This window comes from Cygnus olor, chromosome 6 (genome assembly GCF_009769625.2).
Source record: "Cygnus olor isolate bCygOlo1 chromosome 6, bCygOlo1.pri.v2, whole genome shotgun sequence".
Lineage (NCBI taxonomy): Eukaryota > Metazoa > Chordata > Aves > Anseriformes > Anatidae > Cygnus > Cygnus olor.
In genome coordinates, this window is record NC_049174.1 from 8,778,425 (window position 1) to 8,799,513 (window position 21,089).

Here is a 21,089-nt window from a genome sequence, read left to right on the forward strand (position 1 = left end):
TTTTGGACCCCTGACTGCTCTCATGAATCCTCGTTAGAACTGTGCTTTTCCATCTGGACTACAACAACCCCTCAGCACTGAGGACCCCACCAAGGATCTCACTTGTCCTCATTAGGCTGTTACAGCGAACTGTGCCCTCGCTGCAGATCAGAGCAATCACTCACCAGGCAGCGTGTGGCTGTTACCAGCTACTGGTGACAGCCAAAAAGACCATATGGCTCTCAGTCTCAAATGGCTAAACTGATGTTAGTGACATCCTACTGCATTTCTGGTGGCTGTTTTGATCTATGTCCCTTGTCTATCCCTGTGGGACTGTCTACTTCTCTCTGTGCTGTCAACAGGATCTCTCACTACAATGACAGCAAGCTTACGTGACTGCTGTTTTCTGGGAGAGATGTTTCCAGAAGAGCATCAATACTGGCTGTGGACATTCCTGTCATGTTTTTGAGATCCGCTTTGAGCTGGTCCACGTTTTTAAAGACATCCCTTAACTTTTCTGTAAAGGAAATCAAAAACAAGTTGATGTAACAGCTTTCTTCAGATAGACAGTAATCTCAAGCACACAGAGAACTTTATTTTTGGTAAAGGATGGAAGTGCTGCATATCATTGTTGATTAAAAACCCCAAACCTTGCAAAAGAGTCATATTTCCTAGGTTCCACAGTCTGAATTCCACTATGAGATAAAGTTGGCAGGTTTAGGGATAGCAAAGTTTGCCCAAATACTAAGACTTTGGACTTTCAGCATGTCAGATTTTCAGGCAGTGCAGAAAAAAATGTTGGTCTAGCACTGGCTCTGGAATTACCCTAGACAAAAGGATCCCAAGAACAGTGGACATGGCGTATGGTTATTTCAGTAATACCACTTCTTCCTGGCAGCTAAACAAATCTTGGGATTTTCAGCAGAAGTTATGATACCATGGATGATGTTCACAAACCAACATTGTAAAGAAAATACAGGAAACTACCTTGTTTGCTGGCATCTGTTAAATTCTCAGTGATGTTCAACATGGAATTCAAAGTTTTAATATACTGAGGAATCTCTTGAAAGAAAGCAATTTCTGGTATGTTTTCTTGAAACCTAAATTGGAAAAACAAAACAACCACAAATTTGGGAATATGAGAAGAAGGCAGGAAGACATTTTATCACTTCATAAATAGAATACTATAGCAACCTAACTCAGAGGAAGAGCCTCACCACTTTATTTGTGTCTGGACATTTGTGGCATCCCCAACCAGTACATTCTGAAGCTCCTGGGAGATCCTTCTGCCATTCAGTACGTTGGTCACAACTTGACTGCTCAGTTCAATAGCACTGATGAGCTGCTCATGAGATTGACTCTGTTCACACAGTTCTCCAAAGCTAACATTAGGGAGATGGCAAATATGCTGTATTGACTTAAAGCTCTCGTAGTCACAAAGAAGTGTTGTCAGATCCCGGAGGCGAGTTATCTTCAAAGGAAAATTTGAAAAGGAAGACAAATGCACAAACACCAGTTAGATGACAGAATTATAAAAGGTATGTTTTAAAGAGTCTAGCTGGTCCTTCACATTTTTCTTTAGGATTATTTTTTTTTAATATCTATTTTTAATTCCTTCAGTAGGTCTCAAATAGAAAAGCTCACAACCAACAATCCTGCATGAATCGGTAGCAGACCTGGCTTTATAACATTGCACAGGATCTAATAAACCTTGCAAGCCTCAGCATATCATTCCCCTTGCCCAACACACATATGCAGCAATATCCCATTTGGGCTCACCTGTTGAGCAATTAATCTTCCCAGAGACCAAAGAAATGTACATTTTGCAATAGGTTAAGCTATTTGGACACCAGTTGGTCATCCCTACAGCAACAGATGAAAAGGAGTTGGCTAGAAGTAATGACTTCTGCTTCTGCCAGCTTGCTGTGTGAAATTACAAACCTTTGCCTACTGTTCCATCATGGGTTTCCCTCTTGTCTGACATCACTCTTTACATTATCAGTCATGCCAAGAACTGCTGTCTGTTTTGTGCCTATACCTGTTACTCAGAGGCTCATTAAATTATTTTTACAGATTTAATAAGCAGCAGCAGCATGACAAACTTTTTTTAAAATATTTTTTTAAATTCTACTTCTCTGCATGAGAGAAATAGAATGAAGAGCGTACATGCTATGGTGCAGGCGTGTATAAATGGTGTAAGAAGCAAATGAGACACTGCTAAATCCAAAGGTGGTAAGGGAAATCCATGAATCAATATTGCTTAGGGTCTTAGTCTCAGAAAGCTCTACTGTGTTGTGAGGCAGGACACCTCTACCTTCTCAGAAACCTGTGTATATACTGGGTAGAGACTGGTACAGGAACAAGTTGATCAGCCCAGATCAGTGTTGACCTTTAAATACAGGCAGACAACAGTGTTTCAGTCCTAGCTTTTATCAGATTCTCTTAAGACACTTTTTTTCCCATATGCTGTTTTCCAAAATCTCCATTGCACATTCATGTATCACTGTGGGATGTCCTTCAAGTGAGCATTTTAAGCAGACTCACTTTTAGCTTCAGGAGCTCTGGTATGGATGAATGTTTCTCAGGGGTATTATTTTGCATTAAATAGTTCTTTTTCAGATGAATTTGCTTCAAGAGCAGTGTGATGTTTTCTGTGGGAAGAAGAAAACAAAAGTTACTCAAAACAAAAACACCAGACTTGTAAAAACTTCACAGATGGGAATACTGCCACTTCTACTCCAAGGCCTGCTGAGCATTGCTATTTTCCATCAAATTTGTATGGCTCAGGACCTCTGAAATCACTGTCTAAGACATGGATTGTAACATGCTGATCCAGTCTTGGTAGGTGCTCAGCTCTTAAAGAAATCCATCCCCACGCTACAAACAGGACTTCTGGCAGTGAGCTTCAGAGCCCACTTGGTATCTCTCTTCTGTCAGCAGATAAACCTCTCAGGTCTTACAATAAGCACATACCATGAATATCTACTTGAAATATCATGTTAACTCTCAAAATAACTGCTGTCATCTTAAGGGTACATAAAGCTGTGAAGGGAATATAGGTTTCTATTTGTAAGGATTCGTTATCTGAGTGTCAGCAACCTGTCATCACGTAGAGAATAGTACAAGTGCCTTTTGGATATCGTTGGATGGAAAACTTATACCCACAACGTGACATAACTCAAACAAAGAAGAGTCTGGCTTCCTGAGGTCTCACAGCTGCAGTTAATTGCCAGCAGATGAAAACATGTAGCACCATTCCTTCCCACCATTAGACAAAACACTTTGAAAAGACAGGCACAAACATATTGCAGCTGAGGTCCCACAACATTAATGAAATCATGATTACCTGTCAATTTGCTGTCTTCAACTTCAGTGGCATTTATTAAACACATCAGGTAAGGGTTATAGCTGTTATTCACTGTCACTTGTAAGATGGTTTTTTCAAACTCTAAAAACAGAAATCTGAAAAATAAGACAGGAGTTTAAATCAGCTTCTCCTTCAGAAGCAAGGTATATTCGTGAGCGACCCATCAGTTGTGCAGATGCTGTTCCTTGGCAGCTGTAAATAGGAATTCCAGATGAAGCCATGCATCTCCTATGACATTTCCTAAGTGGGTACCCACCCTATTTTATTTCATCAATTATTTTTGCCATTATCTCCCAAAGCTGTCATCCACTCTCAAACCATATGTAAAAGAAAACATGCTTGAAAGGTTCACTGTGGATGCAATTTATAGTTGAAAAGGCACACTTAGGGAAGATAAAAAGAAAAACTAAAGAGTCATACCACAAAGAAAGGGATTCCAAAGAGTTTACCACTGTTGGCAGGTCTCCTACAGGATTCTGCTTCTACTGTGAACTGAAACATAGCAATCCAGAAATTTTTTGAAAGTCTACTTACAGCTGTATGATCAGTTCAAACAGAAATTTCCTGTCCTTTGGTTTAACACACGTTACATCTAGTGTCCGAAATCATGGTGAAATTATGGTGATAACAGACAAAAGTTGATCCACTGGAAGAAAATTACTTCTCACACTGGAAGTAAATGTTTATCGCTTCCCATAAAAGAAATTACAATACCCTCAAACCAAACTCACCGTGTGATCAAACTGGTTGGTGACAGTGTTTGGTCACCTTGAGTCCAAGGTAGGGTCTTGTTGTACAGGGTTTCTGCCAGGACAACAAAGTGACGAGCGACAAGGTCAATCACACGATCCAAACTAGTTTTGTTGGAGAAAGAAGCTGACCTGGAACTTGTGCTGAATTCATTTAGCAGATCAGAGATGTTCAGCGCCCTGAGAACATAGTCAACAGCTTCTATGATGTCTAGAGCCGACACATTGTTGGAAAGGTTGTTTGCCACTGCTTCCAATAACTTTGCAAAGGCAGCCACTTTAGCTAGATCCATTTTGGTGTTCAGCAAACTGTCAACTGCATCCCAGGTGTTTGAGAAATGACTCCATTTGGTGAGGTTGTAGGAACCTTGGAATCTCTGCAGCATGTCATTCATGTGAAGCTCATCCTGTACCATACTGAAGAGCTTGGACAGGTTATTCCAGCCTGCTAAGCTGTCAGAGGAATGCATTACTGTTTCATTCAGCACAAAAGGAAGGAGCATCTTCAAAAGCTGAGATGGGAGCATGCCACCCACATCTTTGACTGGGATGGGGCAGGAGACATTACTCTGCAGCAGTCCCTCCATGACAGCACTCAGAGCTGTCACCTTCTCCTGTACCCAAGAGTTTTCCAGCTCAGAGATGAGCTTAAATTTGGAAAGGAGGTGCAGAGTAAACTGCAGAGACTGGATGGTGCATGACAGCTCCCTGGAGAAGCGTTCGCTGCTGTTCTTGTAGACACTAGCAAACTCTGGAGACAGTTTCAGGTTCGATATGGCAAGCTGGAACAGTTTGGTAAAGCTTTCATTGTGCAGAGTTCCTCTCTCCGCGTCCATGAAAGCAAAGAGCGCTTTGCAGGGGCTCCTGGCTAAGGACTTGCTTACGGTGGTATTTTCAAAAAGCATCTGAACTGCTATGCGGAGCACATCCTGAGCGGAGCAGTTCAGGATTGTCCTGGAACTGCCATCGCTATTCTCAAGGAAAGGGCTCAAGGCTAAGTACATGAGATCCGCCACTTTTTCCTTCAGAGAAGCACTGTGCTGTAAGGAAAACTCGCTAAACTCCCCGTCCAGCAGCATCTGTGAGACATGAACGACAATGCCTATTTTTTCTTCCAATGTTCTGTTTAAGCTGGGGTCATGAAGGACTTTCATTCCTGCTCTCCATATTTCAATCAGTCTCCGGACATAGTTACTATAAAAATCAAAATATCGGATAACAGTTTCAAGCTCACTGATATTATAACTTTTCTGCAAATCTTTTAAAATACGGATACTCCTTTGTATGGCTTGCAAGTATATGGAGATGTTGGCTCCCCCGGGGTTGACTTCATCATACAGCTCAAATACGGAGGACATAATGCGTATGAGCTGCTTATGTTCCTTACTGAAAGGAAGACTGGAGTCACTTTTCATGGCACTGGACAGATTTTGCAGTATGTCTAGAAGTGAGCGGAAAGTAAGACTGTCTGTGCTGTCCCAATTCATGGACTGGACAATTTCAGCAATCTGCAAGAAAGTGTGAAGTTCATTTCCCAGCCTTCCATGAAGGGAACTCTGGAGTTTCTGCATTAGCTTAGACAAAGAAGAGATCAGCAGATAATGATCACTGGTATTCACCTTTGCCATGGCAGCAAGAAGCTGCTCAAGGGACAAGAGCTGCTCTGCAAAATTTTCAGAAGTTATAGGGGTCAACAAGAAGTCAGAAAATAATGATGACACTTCTTCATTTGTGCTGGGATAATTTTCTATGTCTTCAAGCAAGATTGCATGAAGTGCAATCATTTTGATAACCTCCCAAGCTTTCTCTGTATTAAAATGAGTCCTGTTTAAGATAATCTGATTCCAAATCACTGCAGCCGTGGTTAGAATATCTTGATTTTCTTTCCCTTGGGGATTAGTGTAAAACAGTCCTTTACCATCAATCTCATATAGTGGGACTACTTCTTGAAATATTCTTTCCAACTCTAGAGTGCTGTTTGCGGCAGAAGTTGAATTGAAAAGGAGTTTTAATAAACTAAATAAATCATTCAGATCTGAGGATTTCATTCCTCCAGTGGAATTATGAAAAATCTTATGCACTAATGTTTTTCCGTGAGCTACCCCCAAATCCACAAGAATTAGAGCTTTTTTCACGATTTCCAAGAGTTTCACATACTCATCCACTTCTGTCAGGTTCCATTTGGTGGTCAACACCTTGCCAGTGGCATGCCAGAGCCGTGAGACATGTCCCCACTCGGAGTTGTCGGAAGCATTTCCCCCAGCCTTTAGCAGTTCATGTATACTGCTGTTCCAAGTGGAAGTAGTCGGTAACAGATGGGAAAACACAGGCAGCCTATGCCAGTCTGCTGAGCTGTTGGATAAATTTAAGGAATGTAGTAGTGTTTCATTCAGCATTAAAGGAAGGAGCATCTTCAAAAGCTGAGATGGGAGCATGCCACCCACATCTTTGACTGGGATGGGGCAGGAGACATTACTCTGCAGCAGTCCCTCCATGACAGCACTCAGAGCTGTCACCTTCTCCTGTACCCAAGAGTTTTCCAGCTCAGAGATGAGCTTAAATTTGGAAAGGAGGTGCAGAGTAAACTGCAGAGACTGGATGGTGCATGACAGCTCCCTGGAGAAGCGTTCGCTGCTGTTCTTGTAGACACTAGCAAACTCTGGAGACAGTTTCAGGTTCGATATGGCAAGCTGGAACAGTTTGGTAAAGCTTTCATTGTGCAGAGTTCCTCTCTCCGCGTCCATGAAAGCAAAGAGCGCTTTGCAGGGGCTCCTGGCTAAGGACTTGCTTACGGTGGTATTTTCAAAAAGCATCTGAACTGCTATGCGGAGCACATCCTGAGCGGAGCAGTTCAGGATTGTCCTGGAACTGCCATCGCTATTCTCAAGGAAAGGGCTCAAGGCTAAGTACATGAGATCCGCCACTTTTTCCTTCAGAGAAGCATTGTGCTGTAAGGAAGACTCACTGAATTCCTGCAGTAGAAGATGTGTTAAGTTATAGACACGGTTAATTATTACTTCAGCGGAAGCTTCACTGGCATTTCTATAATGGAGGATTTTCATTCCTGCCCTCAGAAGTTCAGACAAGCTCTCAAAGGTTTTATTGTCAAAATTAAAGAAAAGGTCTATGTACTTTAATTTACTGATATTATAATTCAGCTGTAAGTCCTTTAATATGTACAAGGTCTTTTCTATGGCTTGAGTGACTATTGAGATATTGGCTACTTCAGAGTCTTCCCCATCAAACTCTTTAAACACAGCTGTTATGAATTCCGACAGTGGAGCTAATTGTTCACTGAAAAGACTATTTGAATTATTATTCTGCTTTTTTAAATGGCTGCTTAAGACCTCTAAAAACTGCCCGTAGGCTACAATGCCTGTATTATTCCATTTCATTGATCTCAGTTGTTCACCAATGCGCCAATAGGTATTCAACTCATCCCACCAGAATTCTCCCATGGAGCTCTCTACTTTCTGCATCAGTTCAAACACAGGCAACAGTAGGTACTTGTAACCTATGTTTGCATGTGTCAGTATGAAAAATATCTTCTGGAGAGCTAGGAGTTGCTCTGGGTAGTTTCTGTAGGACACAGGTTTAAGCAGATGATCAGAAAACAAAGACGGTATTTCTTCCATTCCATCTAAATGGTCTTTTAAGTCTTCCAGAAATGATTGCATGCTAGTGGTGAGTAACATTTTGAGAGCATCCTCAGTTTGTGCTGTACTAAAATAAGAATTATTTAACAAATCTGGATTCCAAATCATTGTGGCTAATTTTAAAGCACTCTGAATTTCTTTCCACTGGGTCATTATATTGAAAATGGAAGTCCCGTTAAAGGCGCTCTGTAATTGCAGTGATGTTAAGTTATAGATTTCATCAATTATTTCCTTATTATAAGCTTCCTTTAATTTATAATCATGATGTGGATTCATTCCCAGTTCAAGAATTGCGTACAATTTCTGTAATGTTTCATTCTTCAAATTTCTGAATAGATTTAAGCTTTTTAATTCACTTCTATTCATTTTTTTCTCAAAGCCTTTTAAACGATGTAGAGACTTTTGTATGGCTTCTAAATCATATGAATTAATGGACCTCTTGGAGTCTTTTCCACCAATCTCTGGCGACTTTATTTTTCTGGAGGGGAAAAAAAGGCATTTTAGTGAATATGAAATCAATGCAAGTGGAAATGTAAAGTGATTTAGAGAAAATATAGATTTGAATTATACTGTTAGTAATATCCCTTTAGCCAATGTCTTACCTCAGAACTTCTTCCAACTCCAATACCAAAGCCTTCTTGTCTTTCCAGTTAAAGTGATTACAAATATATTTGGTCACCAAACTTTTTTCTTTATCTACAACAAAGAAACAGAGATGATATTCATATTAGGCTGGAAACTGAGAAGAGCTTTATGGCAAATGTGTCAAGGAAAACAAGCATGTGTGTAATTAGGCTCCTATCACAAGGCACAAGATCCTGTTCTGACATTTGACTGCCCCTTTGCGGTGCAACTCTTCCTGGGCTTCCAAAGGAAGTCAAGATGCTACCTGCCATTGTAGAAATGATTTCCCATCTCAGGAACAACTCAATGGCCCTGAGGTCTGGGTACAAACGGAGCTCTCCTCCTGCTTTAGGAGAGCAATAAGCAACACAGCCCAAGTTGGCCTAATATTTATTATTGGGTTTCTTTGTATAGGAAGATTTTTTACTACCTGCACCTGGGCATTGACTGACTAATGTAAACTGACAGGAAACGGAGTAGAAGACTGGCCAGCCTTGACATATACAAGCCTATTCTCAATCCCTACACCTTGATATAGCCACGTGAGTTTGACAGAGCCCACAGCTAGAGGCAGATTTTGACCCCCAAAAAAATCAAGGTAAAAATTCCTGCTCCCCATTTCCATTGAGACTGCAACTCATGTTAATTCATTGTCTACTGACGAAACCAAGTTTTTTTACTTTTCCATTCAAAACAAGGTATTCTATTCATGTTTGTAAAAAGCTAAGAAGAGAACTCATTATGCTGAGCCCTGAACACTGTGCAGTTGGTATAGTTACTTATTAGCCCGCAGTTCGCTTCTCCTCGGCACCACAGGTTTTCAGCAGAGATATGACTATGTGGAGGAGTCTTACCTTGCTCCAAGCAGTTCAGGGAACATGGGGGATCTGTAACCCCATTTTGAGCAGTTTTGAATCTATCATCAGTCACAAACGACGCAGAGACATTCTGAGCTGCCAGCACAACACTAAAGGGAAAAAAAGCACAAGGAAAATAAATTGTGGTTGCAGGTTTATGAGTAGAAATAAAGCAAGTATTCAAATAAGACACAGATGTAGTACAGCCTATCATTCTCAAAATGCCTGACAGACATTTTAAGACATTGGCCCTACTTTTAATTATTTGCTTGATCATGCACAAAATACAAACAATAAAGGGCTTTGAAGGGAAAGCCATGGCGGTATATTAGCAGAAATGTGTATGTTGCACTCATTGGATGTACTTATTCAAAGACACGTGCAAAATCTATAGACTTAAATCCTCACAATAGGGCTTAGAAAACAGGTGACATGCCACAACTGTGATTCACTGCTGCAGGTGAATCTCCTCCTAAATGAAACCAAGAAACAGAGCAGACAAGGCTCCAGGGAGAGCAGAGATCCCTGGGAGACACCTGTGGATGGAAGAAGCAATCACAAATAACTGTTACCATTTCTAATTTTCCTTCTTTCCTCTTTTATATTGTAATAACCAGACTTTGGGGAAGCAAGGAATGTTTTTGCAGTCTTTGGAAAGAACAAGCTGATAATCAGGCGTATTGTATCCCAGGGTAAGTCATTTAAAGGACTGCCTGTTCAATGTGTACAGGTTACAGAAAACTTCACAGTGATTGTTAGTCCTTTTGGCTTCTCCTATACAAAGAACAGCCCTTCACTGTTGGTATAGGGTCACCGTGAAATGCACAATCGCTTGGCTGCCTGAAGTTCTGTGGGTGATGCACACAGCACCTGGCTGAGCTGATTTCAGTGGCATGAATATAAACATGGTGATTTGTGGGAACAGAGCACTAGTGAGGACAGAGCATCAGGGAACTCTTTTCTCCTCATTTAACACAATGTTTCCATGCAGGTTTTGTGGAATTGGTGGTCACCATTTCCATTCTGCAGAGGTGCTTGTTAGCACCTGTCTCGGAGGGGGAAGAAGCTGCCATTGTAAAACGGCACATATTTAGTTGAGCAAAAGTTCTTTTCTTCTGCATCTTCATTTTTCTGCTGTAGAAAATTCCCTGCATAGTATTCCTTTAGGAGGTCAGAACTGCCTGAGTAAAAGACATGGCCAGGCTAGCTAAGATGTGCTTTTGTAAGCATCATTAAAGTACTATTTGTGCAATCTATTTGCAGTAACTTTGTACTCATGCATTTACACTGCCCCATGCCAGGCATAAAAGCACTGCAGTTCTGGTGAAATTCTCTGTGCCACTTTGTTGTGTCTATGATAACTTTGCCCAGCTCTGCAGTCATGGAGAAAAGCAGAGCAGCACAGTAAATATTAATTCTTCCTGGGCACTCAAACAGTGCTGATTCTCAAGCTTGAATCTGCAAGCCAGTAAATGCAAACAAATGCAATAATGCTGTGACTGAAAAAGCAGCATGGGCAAAACATCGCTGAATGAAATTAAAATTCTCACCATACTGCTACCGACTCCTTTAATGATAAGGGCATTATGACTTACAAATAGTTCTCACAATGCAGCACGGCAAATTACCTGGATACTAAACGTACATGATTTTAAATGCCTTGGCAACATGCCAGCGATGAAAAGGGAGTCCCTCTAAGCCTGGGTGTAATCAGAATGGCAAAGTTTCTACAACCTCTTTTGGCATCTTTGCCCAACTGCTCATATATCTAAGAAAAAAAAAAAAAAACAAGGAAGTCTGAAGACGTTCAGTTGCTTGCTTTCCTCCATGTGCTGTAACAAGTGGACTATTCTGAATAATTTCTAGCAGTTTTGATCAGACAGCCAGTAGATGATTTGGAAGATGCTCCCACTCTCTTGGGTAACTCAAGTCTTGTAGAGAAAAGAGAGTTTAGCTCAACTAAGGGCCAGGAAAGGGATAAACCCATTTGAGAAGAGATTTTATTGTCCTAGCTATGGACAACATCAAACAATTCATCACGGTTAATTAATGCAGTTAAGCCATTTTTCATATTTTTTCATGTATTTTTTTTCTGATTTTTCATATAGCCATTGAGCAAGAACATCACTGGTATTTTCTTAAAATCAAGCACATTCAAAGCCCCATATGTGAAGAACCAGGCTCCCTCCCTCCTCTGCTTCCTTGGGACTCATTTTGAAGGATAAAACAGCTGTAAATCAGGGAACCATTTTCTTTAAAGTGGATTTCTGGCTCCCCTACAAATACCTGAGGTGTTCAAAGACACTTGAATTTGTCTCTATAGTTTTTGGGAAGGAAGTGGCTAGCTGCTGTTTCAGCAGAACAGCAAGGAGGGCTTTTCTTCAACCAAAGGCAGGGGGTGTTGCTCAGCACCCCTTCTATCTGACACGGGCATGGAAGTGCCTCTAAGAAGCCTGGAACACAACTACTAGTTCATATCAAGCTCCCACTTAAATAAGGAACAGGAGTGATTGAAAATCAAAGCACTGCTCACTGTCTGTTGAGACATTCAGAGATGCATTAAAAGGTGCCATACCATCTCCCAAATAAAGCACGCTTTTAAGCTAACACCCTTCAAGATGAAAAGTGACGTGTCTTTACTGTTCAGCACAAGCCCGCCAGCTTTCAGTGGCCTTCCTGGCATTTTCTGTCTTTTTACCTGCTTGCATTCTGAAGAAAATCAAGTATGTCTTGCAGTTGCACACTGCCCTGAAACACATCTGGGGCCAGCAAAAGGAGATGCCACAGGGAGGTGTCGTTCTGCACTTGGGAGATTAGTGTTAGAAATGAGACCATTTCCTTGACAAATGCTGCTTGGTACCGTGGGTTGTGCTGCACCTTAAGAAATAACAATGCAAGAAATTATTTAAGCAGAAGAACCCTTGTTGCCAGTGGGTCTTTTCATGTTTTTCAGCCTGCACTGCACTTGTACACAACTCAACAAACAATACATTCAGAGGACTCTAGTGACAGGCAGTAACAGAGAGAGTGACTGTGCTTTACCTTCCCACCCCAGACTGCTCAATAAATTTTCTGTTTAGACAAGCCTTAAGATTCAGAATCTCCCCAATAATCCGAAGACTAGGAATACAAGAAAAATGAATAAGAATCCTCACCCTGGCAAAAAAAAAAAAAAAAAAAGGAAGAAAAAGAAAAAAAAGGAAGGCATTACCTTTAAAGGATCCATTTGCTTTAATTATACAACTTTCCCAAAGACAGGTACTGCTTCAGTCATGAGTTGTTGGATTAGATGCAGGAATTATTGGATGAAGTTATATGGCTGATGTAATACAGGGTGAAATTTATGGCCTCCCCTAGCTTTAAATATTCTTATTTATGCCCCATTCTCACATTGTTCTATCTACTTGTAACTGCAGGAAGGCAAATAAAGAGGAGAAACAAAACCTAGGCATAGTGAGGAACTCTTAATGGCCACTAGCTGGTAGCTGGCTGTCCTTGCCTTTCCCCAAAAGCTGTGTGCTCAGCTCTAAGGTGTTTGTGCAAAAATTAGCTCAGCCTCATCATGCGCTATATGCACTTAAGTATAGAGGTGAGCTACTCTGAGCCAGGTGGGGTCACATTCTACCTCCAAAACGCCATGCTGAAGTGTGTGAACTAACGCTAACGCAGCTGCTACCTGCAGACATCAGGAGAAGTCCCAGGCACTCACCTGAGCCAGCTGACTTCTGAACTCTTGGGTAAATGACTGTAAAAGTGATGAGTCAGTAAAGCAGAAAGTCCTGTGGATGTTGGCTGCCATCTTCTCTTCAGTGAGATCAGGATGGGCTGTGTATCGTGACAAGACCTCACACAGAATGACTTTGAGATTTGCTCCAGTTGAAAATTGTGTCTTGTTCTAGAAGATGTAATGTTAAAGGTAGCTTTAAAGCAATACTCTATTTGTGATGGTTTTAAAGCAAATAAGACTTTTTTTAACAGGTTAGTAATGACATCTGCAAAGTATAAGTACTTACATACATATAGAATTTTAACAGGTGAACAGTGTCACTGAAATCCCTGAAACTCCTCATGCAGATAAACAGAAATGTGTGTTTGTAGGCATTAATACATAAACATGCTACAAATATTTTTTTATCTACCATTAACAGCAGACAGTGTCCCCAGCATATTGGTGTCTATTAAGTGGTACTAAAGTTCAGTTACAATGGATTTATTCCTGTATCTATTCAATTACCTATGTAATAAATATACAGTGCCTCTGACGTCAGTGCGTAAGTATTGTGGGCAAATAACAAATCCAATGACAAAGTCATCTTTAATTGCCCATGAAAGAAAATGCACTCATAATACCTTAACTAACAAAAGTTTTGAGCAAAATGCCTCATGGTATTGTGTGCCAATATTTGGTCGTGCATAGTATTACGTCCCAGGATACATGGTTTATCTGTTTTCTGCTTAGAGAATAATACATGTACAACAGAGCTTGAAAGCTCACTCACAACAACTGTCTTCCTTTTCCCAGAATAAAGCAAATTCACATAATGGGGGAGATCCTAAAGCAATAAAAGCCGTATGTTGGTACTTTGAGCTTCTAATTCTTTAAATATAACTACATAAATGATCAGGCACAGCTTTTACGCAAATACAGACTTACCTTCCCAAAACTGAGGATTTTGTTGAACATGTTGATGCTGGAAGTCAAGTTGGATGGTGATGAAATATTCCAAAGGGTATTTTCTCCATGATACACCAAATCCCTGAATGCTGCAATAACAGTTTGAAACACTGTATTTTACTTAATGTCTTTTAACCTCTTTGCTACATCAAACCAGGACAGAGGATAGCTAACTGACTACAGCTTTGGGCATGCCATCATTAATCTGTCTCCAAAGGTACAACCAATGGCACCCTGTAATTACTTACTTAAGGTTTTCTTCTGAAGTAATTAAAGCCTGGATTACACCACTTCCTTTTGTAACTTTTTAAAATTAAATGCATTTAACTACTTGCTTGCAGCTCAACATTAACTTCTACCTCTTTTCTCAAGTCCTGAAGCTCCCGCACGCAGGAGAGACACGGGCGGCCTTACAAGGAAGCCCACATATCAGCTCGAGCTGATAGCCCTGTAAGGCAGAGCCCCCCAGGTGCCCTTGGCACAGTGGGGTGGCACTTGTTATTCAGCTCCAGCACAGATCTGGAGCGCTGCTGCCTGCTACACATGGTGGCACGCTGCCAGGTCCCCAGCTGATGCACACCAAAGCCAACCTTTGCACTGAGCTGCACTCACAAAACCACACAGCTCTCTGAAACTAAAAGAGCTATGCCAGTTTACACCAGCTGAGGCTTCAACCTATTATTTTTATTTCTTAAATACGAGGTAGAACGGAGCTCTTTCTTGACCATGCATGGCCATCAACATGAGTTGATAGTTCCCCTAACAATTCGTTGACTTTTTTTCCCCAGTCCCTTTTTTGTGCTGCCTTTTTCTGCCCATGCACCAAGGAGTGAGTGCATTGGCAGGAATGCTAATTGGAACCATGAATGGCTGGGGCAGAACAGTCACGGAATGCAAATCTGTAATCATTCATTTGATCGTGAGCTCCCCGGAGAAATGGCTATCCGTCATGATGACTTGCAGATAGTACTAGCCATTACCACCAATAAATAATAACTGTAATGATTTAAAGAAAATTTAAGTCTGAAAGTTCCTTCAGGAAGGAGAAACACATCAGAGGAGAACAGCATCAACAATAAATATCCACTATGGCACAGAAGAAGACTTGTTTGTTGAATAAATGTGAATAAGAAATGCATTTGAAAAAAAAAAAAACCATAAGCTGTTTATGGACAATTTGTGGGCAGTAAAAGGGCAGTATTCCATAAATAGCCACATCTTTAATTAACGTTCAAACAGTCTGCGATCTCGCATTGCTCCTGTGAAGCACAACAATTTAATCCTGTTTTCTTGGTCAAATTCCAGAATTCTTTTCTGCAGACAGTTACTTGTAATTATTCCCAAGAATTTACACTGATGTCACAGCCACAGTTACTTGCCTGTATAGAACGTATAAATCATTTTAGCAGCGCTCTAAGAACTGCGTCTCTGTTGAGAGCGCTTCAAAAGATCAGCCTTTAAAGATCAGGCCTTTGCATAGAGCAGTGAATAACCTACCCAGTGAAGCATTCCCGCTGCTGGGAACCTCAGCGCTCCATGGTGATGGATGGTTGTCCTTGGCCGCACTGGACAAGCTCCTCCGCTTACTGAGGGAAAGGAGAAAATGAAGACACCTGTAAAAACTCAGTTTCTTATGATTAAGCTTATGTTTAGCTACTGTGTGACTCAGGATGGGTCTATAGCTGGATTTTATGGCAAATGTGTTGAAATCTGGTCTGTGTAAATGCTGAGTTCCTTCTAGAGGCCTGGTATGGATGTTGGGGGAGCGCACTGCAGCACTCTCAGACACTGATGGAGGGGATTGCATTTATGCATGATATGTGGGGACACCAAGGACAGGCAAGGCTTGACATATGTATTTGGTCTAACCTTAAACAAATTGCCACTTCTTTGAAAGGAGGCCTCATCATATCAGGTCTGTCGTCTCCCAACACGTTTAATAGAAGAAGCAGTGGAGAACTTCATGGCACTATTAATGATGCTCTGACTGACCAGAGAGGCCTTGATGCAAGCTGCAATAACACTAAGTTATTACAGCATGTTGTGTGCCTCTACCAAGAAATCATTCAAGACACCGGAACCTTACTTTACCCTTCCCAAACATTTCACTTAAAGGGAAAAAAATGTTGGAAGATGGTGGTGTTGAGCTCAGTGTTTGTAGCTAGCTCTCTCCTGCTCAAGGAAATCTCAGATGATCATATTTTGCACACCTTGGTAAAAAGGGAACAGAATTAAAGATGAAAACCTTGCCTATTTTCTCTGCTGGCCACTGGTAAGACACTGTTTAAGGGCGAGTTAGAAAACAGTTTAATAACAGCTTCAGTGAGTTGCACAATGGGAGGAAAAAAGCAGTCTGTGTTAGCTGAATACTACAAACTCTAGAATATTACACAATGATACATCCAGATAGGGCAGGGTCACAGCCCAACTATTTTCCCTTCATAACAAGTTCATCCACAGCGATTCTGCTCCCGAAGCAGAGCTGAGTCCATTCATATTGGCTGCAGGAACTTTCTCCTAACCAGTCAACCTTCTGGTGAGGTTTCATACTCTGCTGTATCCTGCTAGGTTTGCTGTGGCTAGTTAAAGGTTGTTTTTTCCTGTAAAATATAATGTATTTCTAATGCCAACATTGACCAGACAAGGGCAGGTATACCCACATAGTTGTGTGATATTTCACAAGGCTAATTTCTAGCATCAGTCATGGTCAAGATGCTTATTAATGAGACATGTGACTTGAGCTGTAGTTTGGCCCTACCCTTTCATTTTCAGTTGGCAGGAAAAAACAGTTATTTCCTAAATAACTCTACAGAAACCAAAAACAGAAAGCAAGGAGCATTTGTAGCTATTAAAACCCATGGAAGACCTCCAGCTTTGGCGCTAACAGTCCCCGTTTCTTTATTTCAGTGCTCCAAATTAACCATTGTTTAACGTGCCCAGGAAAATAATGACACTGAGGAAATGAAGGGCTGTGAATCCAGGCATCCTGTCTCTCCGTGGCTCTGCCCTCGTCTGCTGTGTGACCTTGAAGTTGATTAGGATTCACCTTGTGTAAATTCAGCCACCCACATGTTTAGTCATCCAGACTCTCCTTAACCAACGGAGAGATCCTGACCATTGACATTCCCCTAGAAATGCCGCTCCCTTTGCACTGAAAAAGGACCCCTGAGAAGCCACCATACCCAGGATCCTGCCTTAGGGGCTCTCTGGTGAAAGTCTTGGGGCCCACCTGAGTTTTTCAAACTCCCAAGCTCTGGCCAAGAGGGCTTTTGAGGTTCTGACATAGCCGCTCTGGAGCAGCCTCTCACCCAAAAAGAAGGACGAGCACCTGGGGACCTTGGATGTGAGATGTACAGATTTTCAGCTCCACAAACCAGGCCTCAGGGCTGCATGTTCCCCAGGGGTATGCCAGAACCTGGCAGCCAAAATGTGGAAACAACCCTGGCTAGCACATCTCAAAGCAAATGCTACTTGGCTTCCACTGGAACGTCAGTGAGATTGAAATCCCCACGTTGTGTATTTCAATTTCAGCAAACCAGTATTCCAACGAGACATGCACAGCCAGCTCCGCTCTGCAAATCTACATGCTTTTGTGGGCAAAAATCATTTATTTTTTCATCTGTTTGCCTATATGTTTAATGGTTTGCAGAGAGAACACCCATTCTGGCTGGCGCCTGGAGGCTCTACTGAAAGAGCAATCACTCCAGGACAAATGTGCCTCTGAAACTAGGGCTGTTGAGGAATTTGCCACTTCCACCCTAAGTGTCCTGAGCTGATCACCACAGAAGGCAGATCAGCCCACTGGGCTTGCTCTTAGCAGCTGATGCCCTGCAAGACCCAGCCCACAATCATGCAAATAAAATTTCTTTGCTCTGATTTCTGAAATTTGGGTCATCAGAGGCATTTTCCTCAGGAAGTAAATTTCTCTTCTACTGTCAAGCCTGAAGCAATTGACACAATACTGATAGCTGTCCCTAATATGACCATTTTTAAAGCATCCCACATTGCAGCCCATATTCTCATTTCTAAGTGCTCAGATATCTAAAACTGTATCTGTTATAACAGATACGAGAGAGACAGCTGTTGTGGACACACTTGCACATACACACATGCATGGCTGCTCCCTCCACCTCAAAGCAAGTTTTGCTCTGCAGTTTGTGACACCCAGCTATATCCAGATTCCCTTACAGTTTGAGAGATGAGATGTCATTAAGCCTTGGCAGCAGATCGTCTGGTGTGTATGGCGTGCCTTTGCATCTGGCGTCTGTATCACACAGCACAGTTTGCAGGAATGGGAAGAAGCCTGCACTAGGAAGGTTTCGGGGTGCGAGATAACCTGGAGGAAGGGGGAGACAGAAAATGACGTTATTACAATGCAGATACACTTTTTTTTGCCATGTGTTTCTATCACTATGTGGTACTTTCTCGCCACAAACCAGGGACTTGATTCTCAGTTTCACTGAGGGTTTCACTCCACCTTTGCAACGCTATTTTGCAAAATACCTCTAAAAGCCCCCCTCAACACCAACAGAGCCACGAAAGGCTAGTTAATAGGAAAAAGAGTCAAGCTATCTGTTTATAAGTAGATACCTGTCAGTCCCAAAGCAACTGAAAGATTATTTTCTTTTAAATAAAAGAAGACATGGCCATAGCAACCTGAAGCATCCTTAAGAGCACATTCCCCTAGACTTCGTTGGATCGGTTCCTGTGCAAAGACCCAAGCTTCAGCTTCAAGCCAAGCTATTAAAACAGGGCTGTGTCTCAGATTTTACCACAGGAAGGGGCAACACATCCAGGACCAGACAACCTCCTTGTGCAGACATGCCCAGGGAAGGGAGAGGAGCAATCTATCACCACTCCTTCCATGTCTCTTGACACCTCAGAGCAGCTCCGGTGCCATCTGCTTGGTGACCTGCGATGCTGGCAGCCAGCGCTGCAGGGTGAGACGCATGTCCCTGTCTCCCATTTCTGCAAACACGGAGAGGACCTGAGCAATTAGAGACTTCAGTGTTTCATGTGCCACTTGCCCCTCGCTGCTTACTGCCAGCCCGCAGAGTTCACCAAATGCGTCTCCTCGCAGTGACAAATGCTCTAATAAATCTCAAAACTCTTTTGCTGGATCACAGCAACGTATTATTTAAAATAATCATTTGGAAAATTACCTGGCAAAGGACATGGCTATTATTTCTCCGATGGAAAGGAGCCAGATTTACAAAGGGCCTGCAGGCAGGCTTGTGGTAATTGATTACCTTGCTGCTCAGACTCCACAGATGACCCGTGACTCTTGCCCAGGAACGGCTTTATCTCTAACCCCTCCAACACGTACACCACACTACGTTTGTAGGACATTTATTAGTTAGAGCAGTGCTCAAAACCCAGATATTCACGAGGGGAATGGCAGTGCTAGGTGGAGCATATGGCTGCCAGTCTCCTCGAAGGAGACATTTCTTAGCTTTCCTCAGCCAGAGTGCTCACAGCCCACGTGTGTGCACTGCAGTGCTGGCCTCCAGAGAGGAAAGGGGCCATTGAGGCCTCGGGCAGCAGAGCTCTGTGTCAAGCTGCAAATGTTCTCGGTGTAGCGTGGGACTTCCCACTGCTTCATGCCAGATAGCACCAGGTACTCCTGCAGTGACAAAGGCACCCATGTTGGGTGGTGGTGTGATTCTCCCATCCCTCAGCAGAGAACTGCCGCAGAAAGCTGCAGGAGATGTCCTACCAGAGGAGAAAGGTAGAGCTTCACCTGTTTCCCGCGTCCCCCAGGCCACTGGGAGCTACAGGGCAGGCTGAGCCAGCTCCCAGTGATCACAGAGCACCAAGAAGAGTGAAAGAGCTCCCTTCTCCCTACAGGCAGTCCTCCTGGGTTAGAGGCCAAAGCCCCAAATATATTCTGCTCTAAAGGTTTCGAAGGGTAATTAAGTCTGCTGCCCATGAGGGAAACTGGAGAGTAGGGCACGTTAATCTCAAAGCATCCTTTTGTGAATATCCCCTGCCCTGTCTGGGATGTTGGCCCTTTGGGATGACCAATTACAGCCCTGCAAAATGGCCTTTTGCACACCCTGGCATTTTTCTCGTCTTCCTTCTGATCTCCCATGCCCTTGTTCCCCTTGCAGGCAATCGACTCACGCTCCAGCCCAAAAATGCACACCACAGACCTCGCTTTGTCAGCACATCTACAAAACGCTGGTTCAAAGAGCTGGAAAGCCGCAAGGTTCGGAACGGTGAGCCGAAAAGGAGGGAAGCAAGACAGATAGGAGCTAGGAGGAAAAGGGCTACACCCTCTGCTGCCATCCACATCTACCAACCTTAACCAGGGCCAGCAAGTAAGGTCACGTCTCTCAGGAGACCTGTAGCAACTAAAAATATGTAATCCCTCAGTGGGACAGCGGGGTGGGGTACACTAGCACGTGGCCAGCAGACTGGGGAGCAGTGTTCTTCACTAGAGATGCAAGAAGTTTACAGAGACAATTATACAAGAGTTCCTGCTGCATCCAAAGCAGAAGTAATTTCCTTGAGATATAAGTAGTAATGATATATTTTAAAATTAGACTCAAAGCCTTTGAGTCTGCTTTGAACTACGAGGACAACTATACAATCAGTTGCTGTATCACAAGCAAGGCGTATGGCATACAAACACGGTGATGATACCAGCTTTTTCTTCTCCTTTCTTTTTAAACAGCAAGCTAAAGACTAAAGAGACAGAAATTTATGACCTGAAGTTTGCAAGTGCCACTGGAAGCGCTGGTGGTAGCATGATACCTGCGAAGACGTCGCCAGCCCAACGTTATTGAGGTACTCAGCGAGGCTCTGCCAGCTCGTATCAGATGCTGAGCAGCTCGCTGGCACCTGGGTACAGCCACTGACATGTCTCTGAGTCACTGCCGATGTGAACTGGTGTAACCCCACCATGCTCCTGGCACAAAAGCAGCGGAGATGCCAGACAGGACTTCTCTGGACAAGGCCTGGGCTCTGACAGCGGTTTGAGAATTAAGGAAGCTTTTCAAGAAGACACCGAAAAATCTGAAATGTCTGGGCCAAAGCAGAGCCAGAGCGTGAGGCACCCTGCAGGGAGCACGGCTGGTTTGGGAGCCCGAGCCCAGACAAACATGGTGCAGCCTCAGAGCTCTTCCCTGCAACTCCCTCTTGTCCTGCAGAGGAAGGAATTTACTGATGAGAAGCTAAGCC

The 21,089-nt window shown here is 42.7% G+C and overlaps 1 protein-coding gene across 1 annotated transcript in view; it reads right to left on the minus strand.

Moving 5' to 3' along the window:
* The window catches only part of ABCA12 (ATP binding cassette subfamily A member 12), an 85,324-nt gene that overhangs the window by 48,174 nt on the left and 16,061 nt on the right, over window positions 1–21,089 (minus strand). The window contains exons 3-15 of the mRNA XM_040560783.1: window positions 18,096–18,243; window positions 15,405–15,493; window positions 13,887–13,996; window positions 12,942–13,127; window positions 11,931–12,109; window positions 9,230–9,342; window positions 8,354–8,447; window positions 4,078–8,229; window positions 3,326–3,441; window positions 2,524–2,630; window positions 1,197–1,450; window positions 967–1,079; window positions 372–496 (exon numbers count right to left, since the gene is read on the minus strand). Of these exons, the coding sequence (XP_040416717.1) occupies window positions 372–496; window positions 967–1,079; window positions 1,197–1,450; window positions 2,524–2,630; window positions 3,326–3,441; window positions 4,078–8,229; window positions 8,354–8,447; window positions 9,230–9,342; window positions 11,931–12,109; window positions 12,942–13,127; window positions 13,887–13,996; window positions 15,405–15,493; window positions 18,096–18,243 (5,786 nt within the window). The remainder of the gene's footprint in view (window positions 1–371; window positions 497–966; window positions 1,080–1,196; window positions 1,451–2,523; window positions 2,631–3,325; window positions 3,442–4,077; window positions 8,230–8,353; window positions 8,448–9,229; window positions 9,343–11,930; window positions 12,110–12,941; window positions 13,128–13,886; window positions 13,997–15,404; window positions 15,494–18,095; window positions 18,244–21,089) is intronic.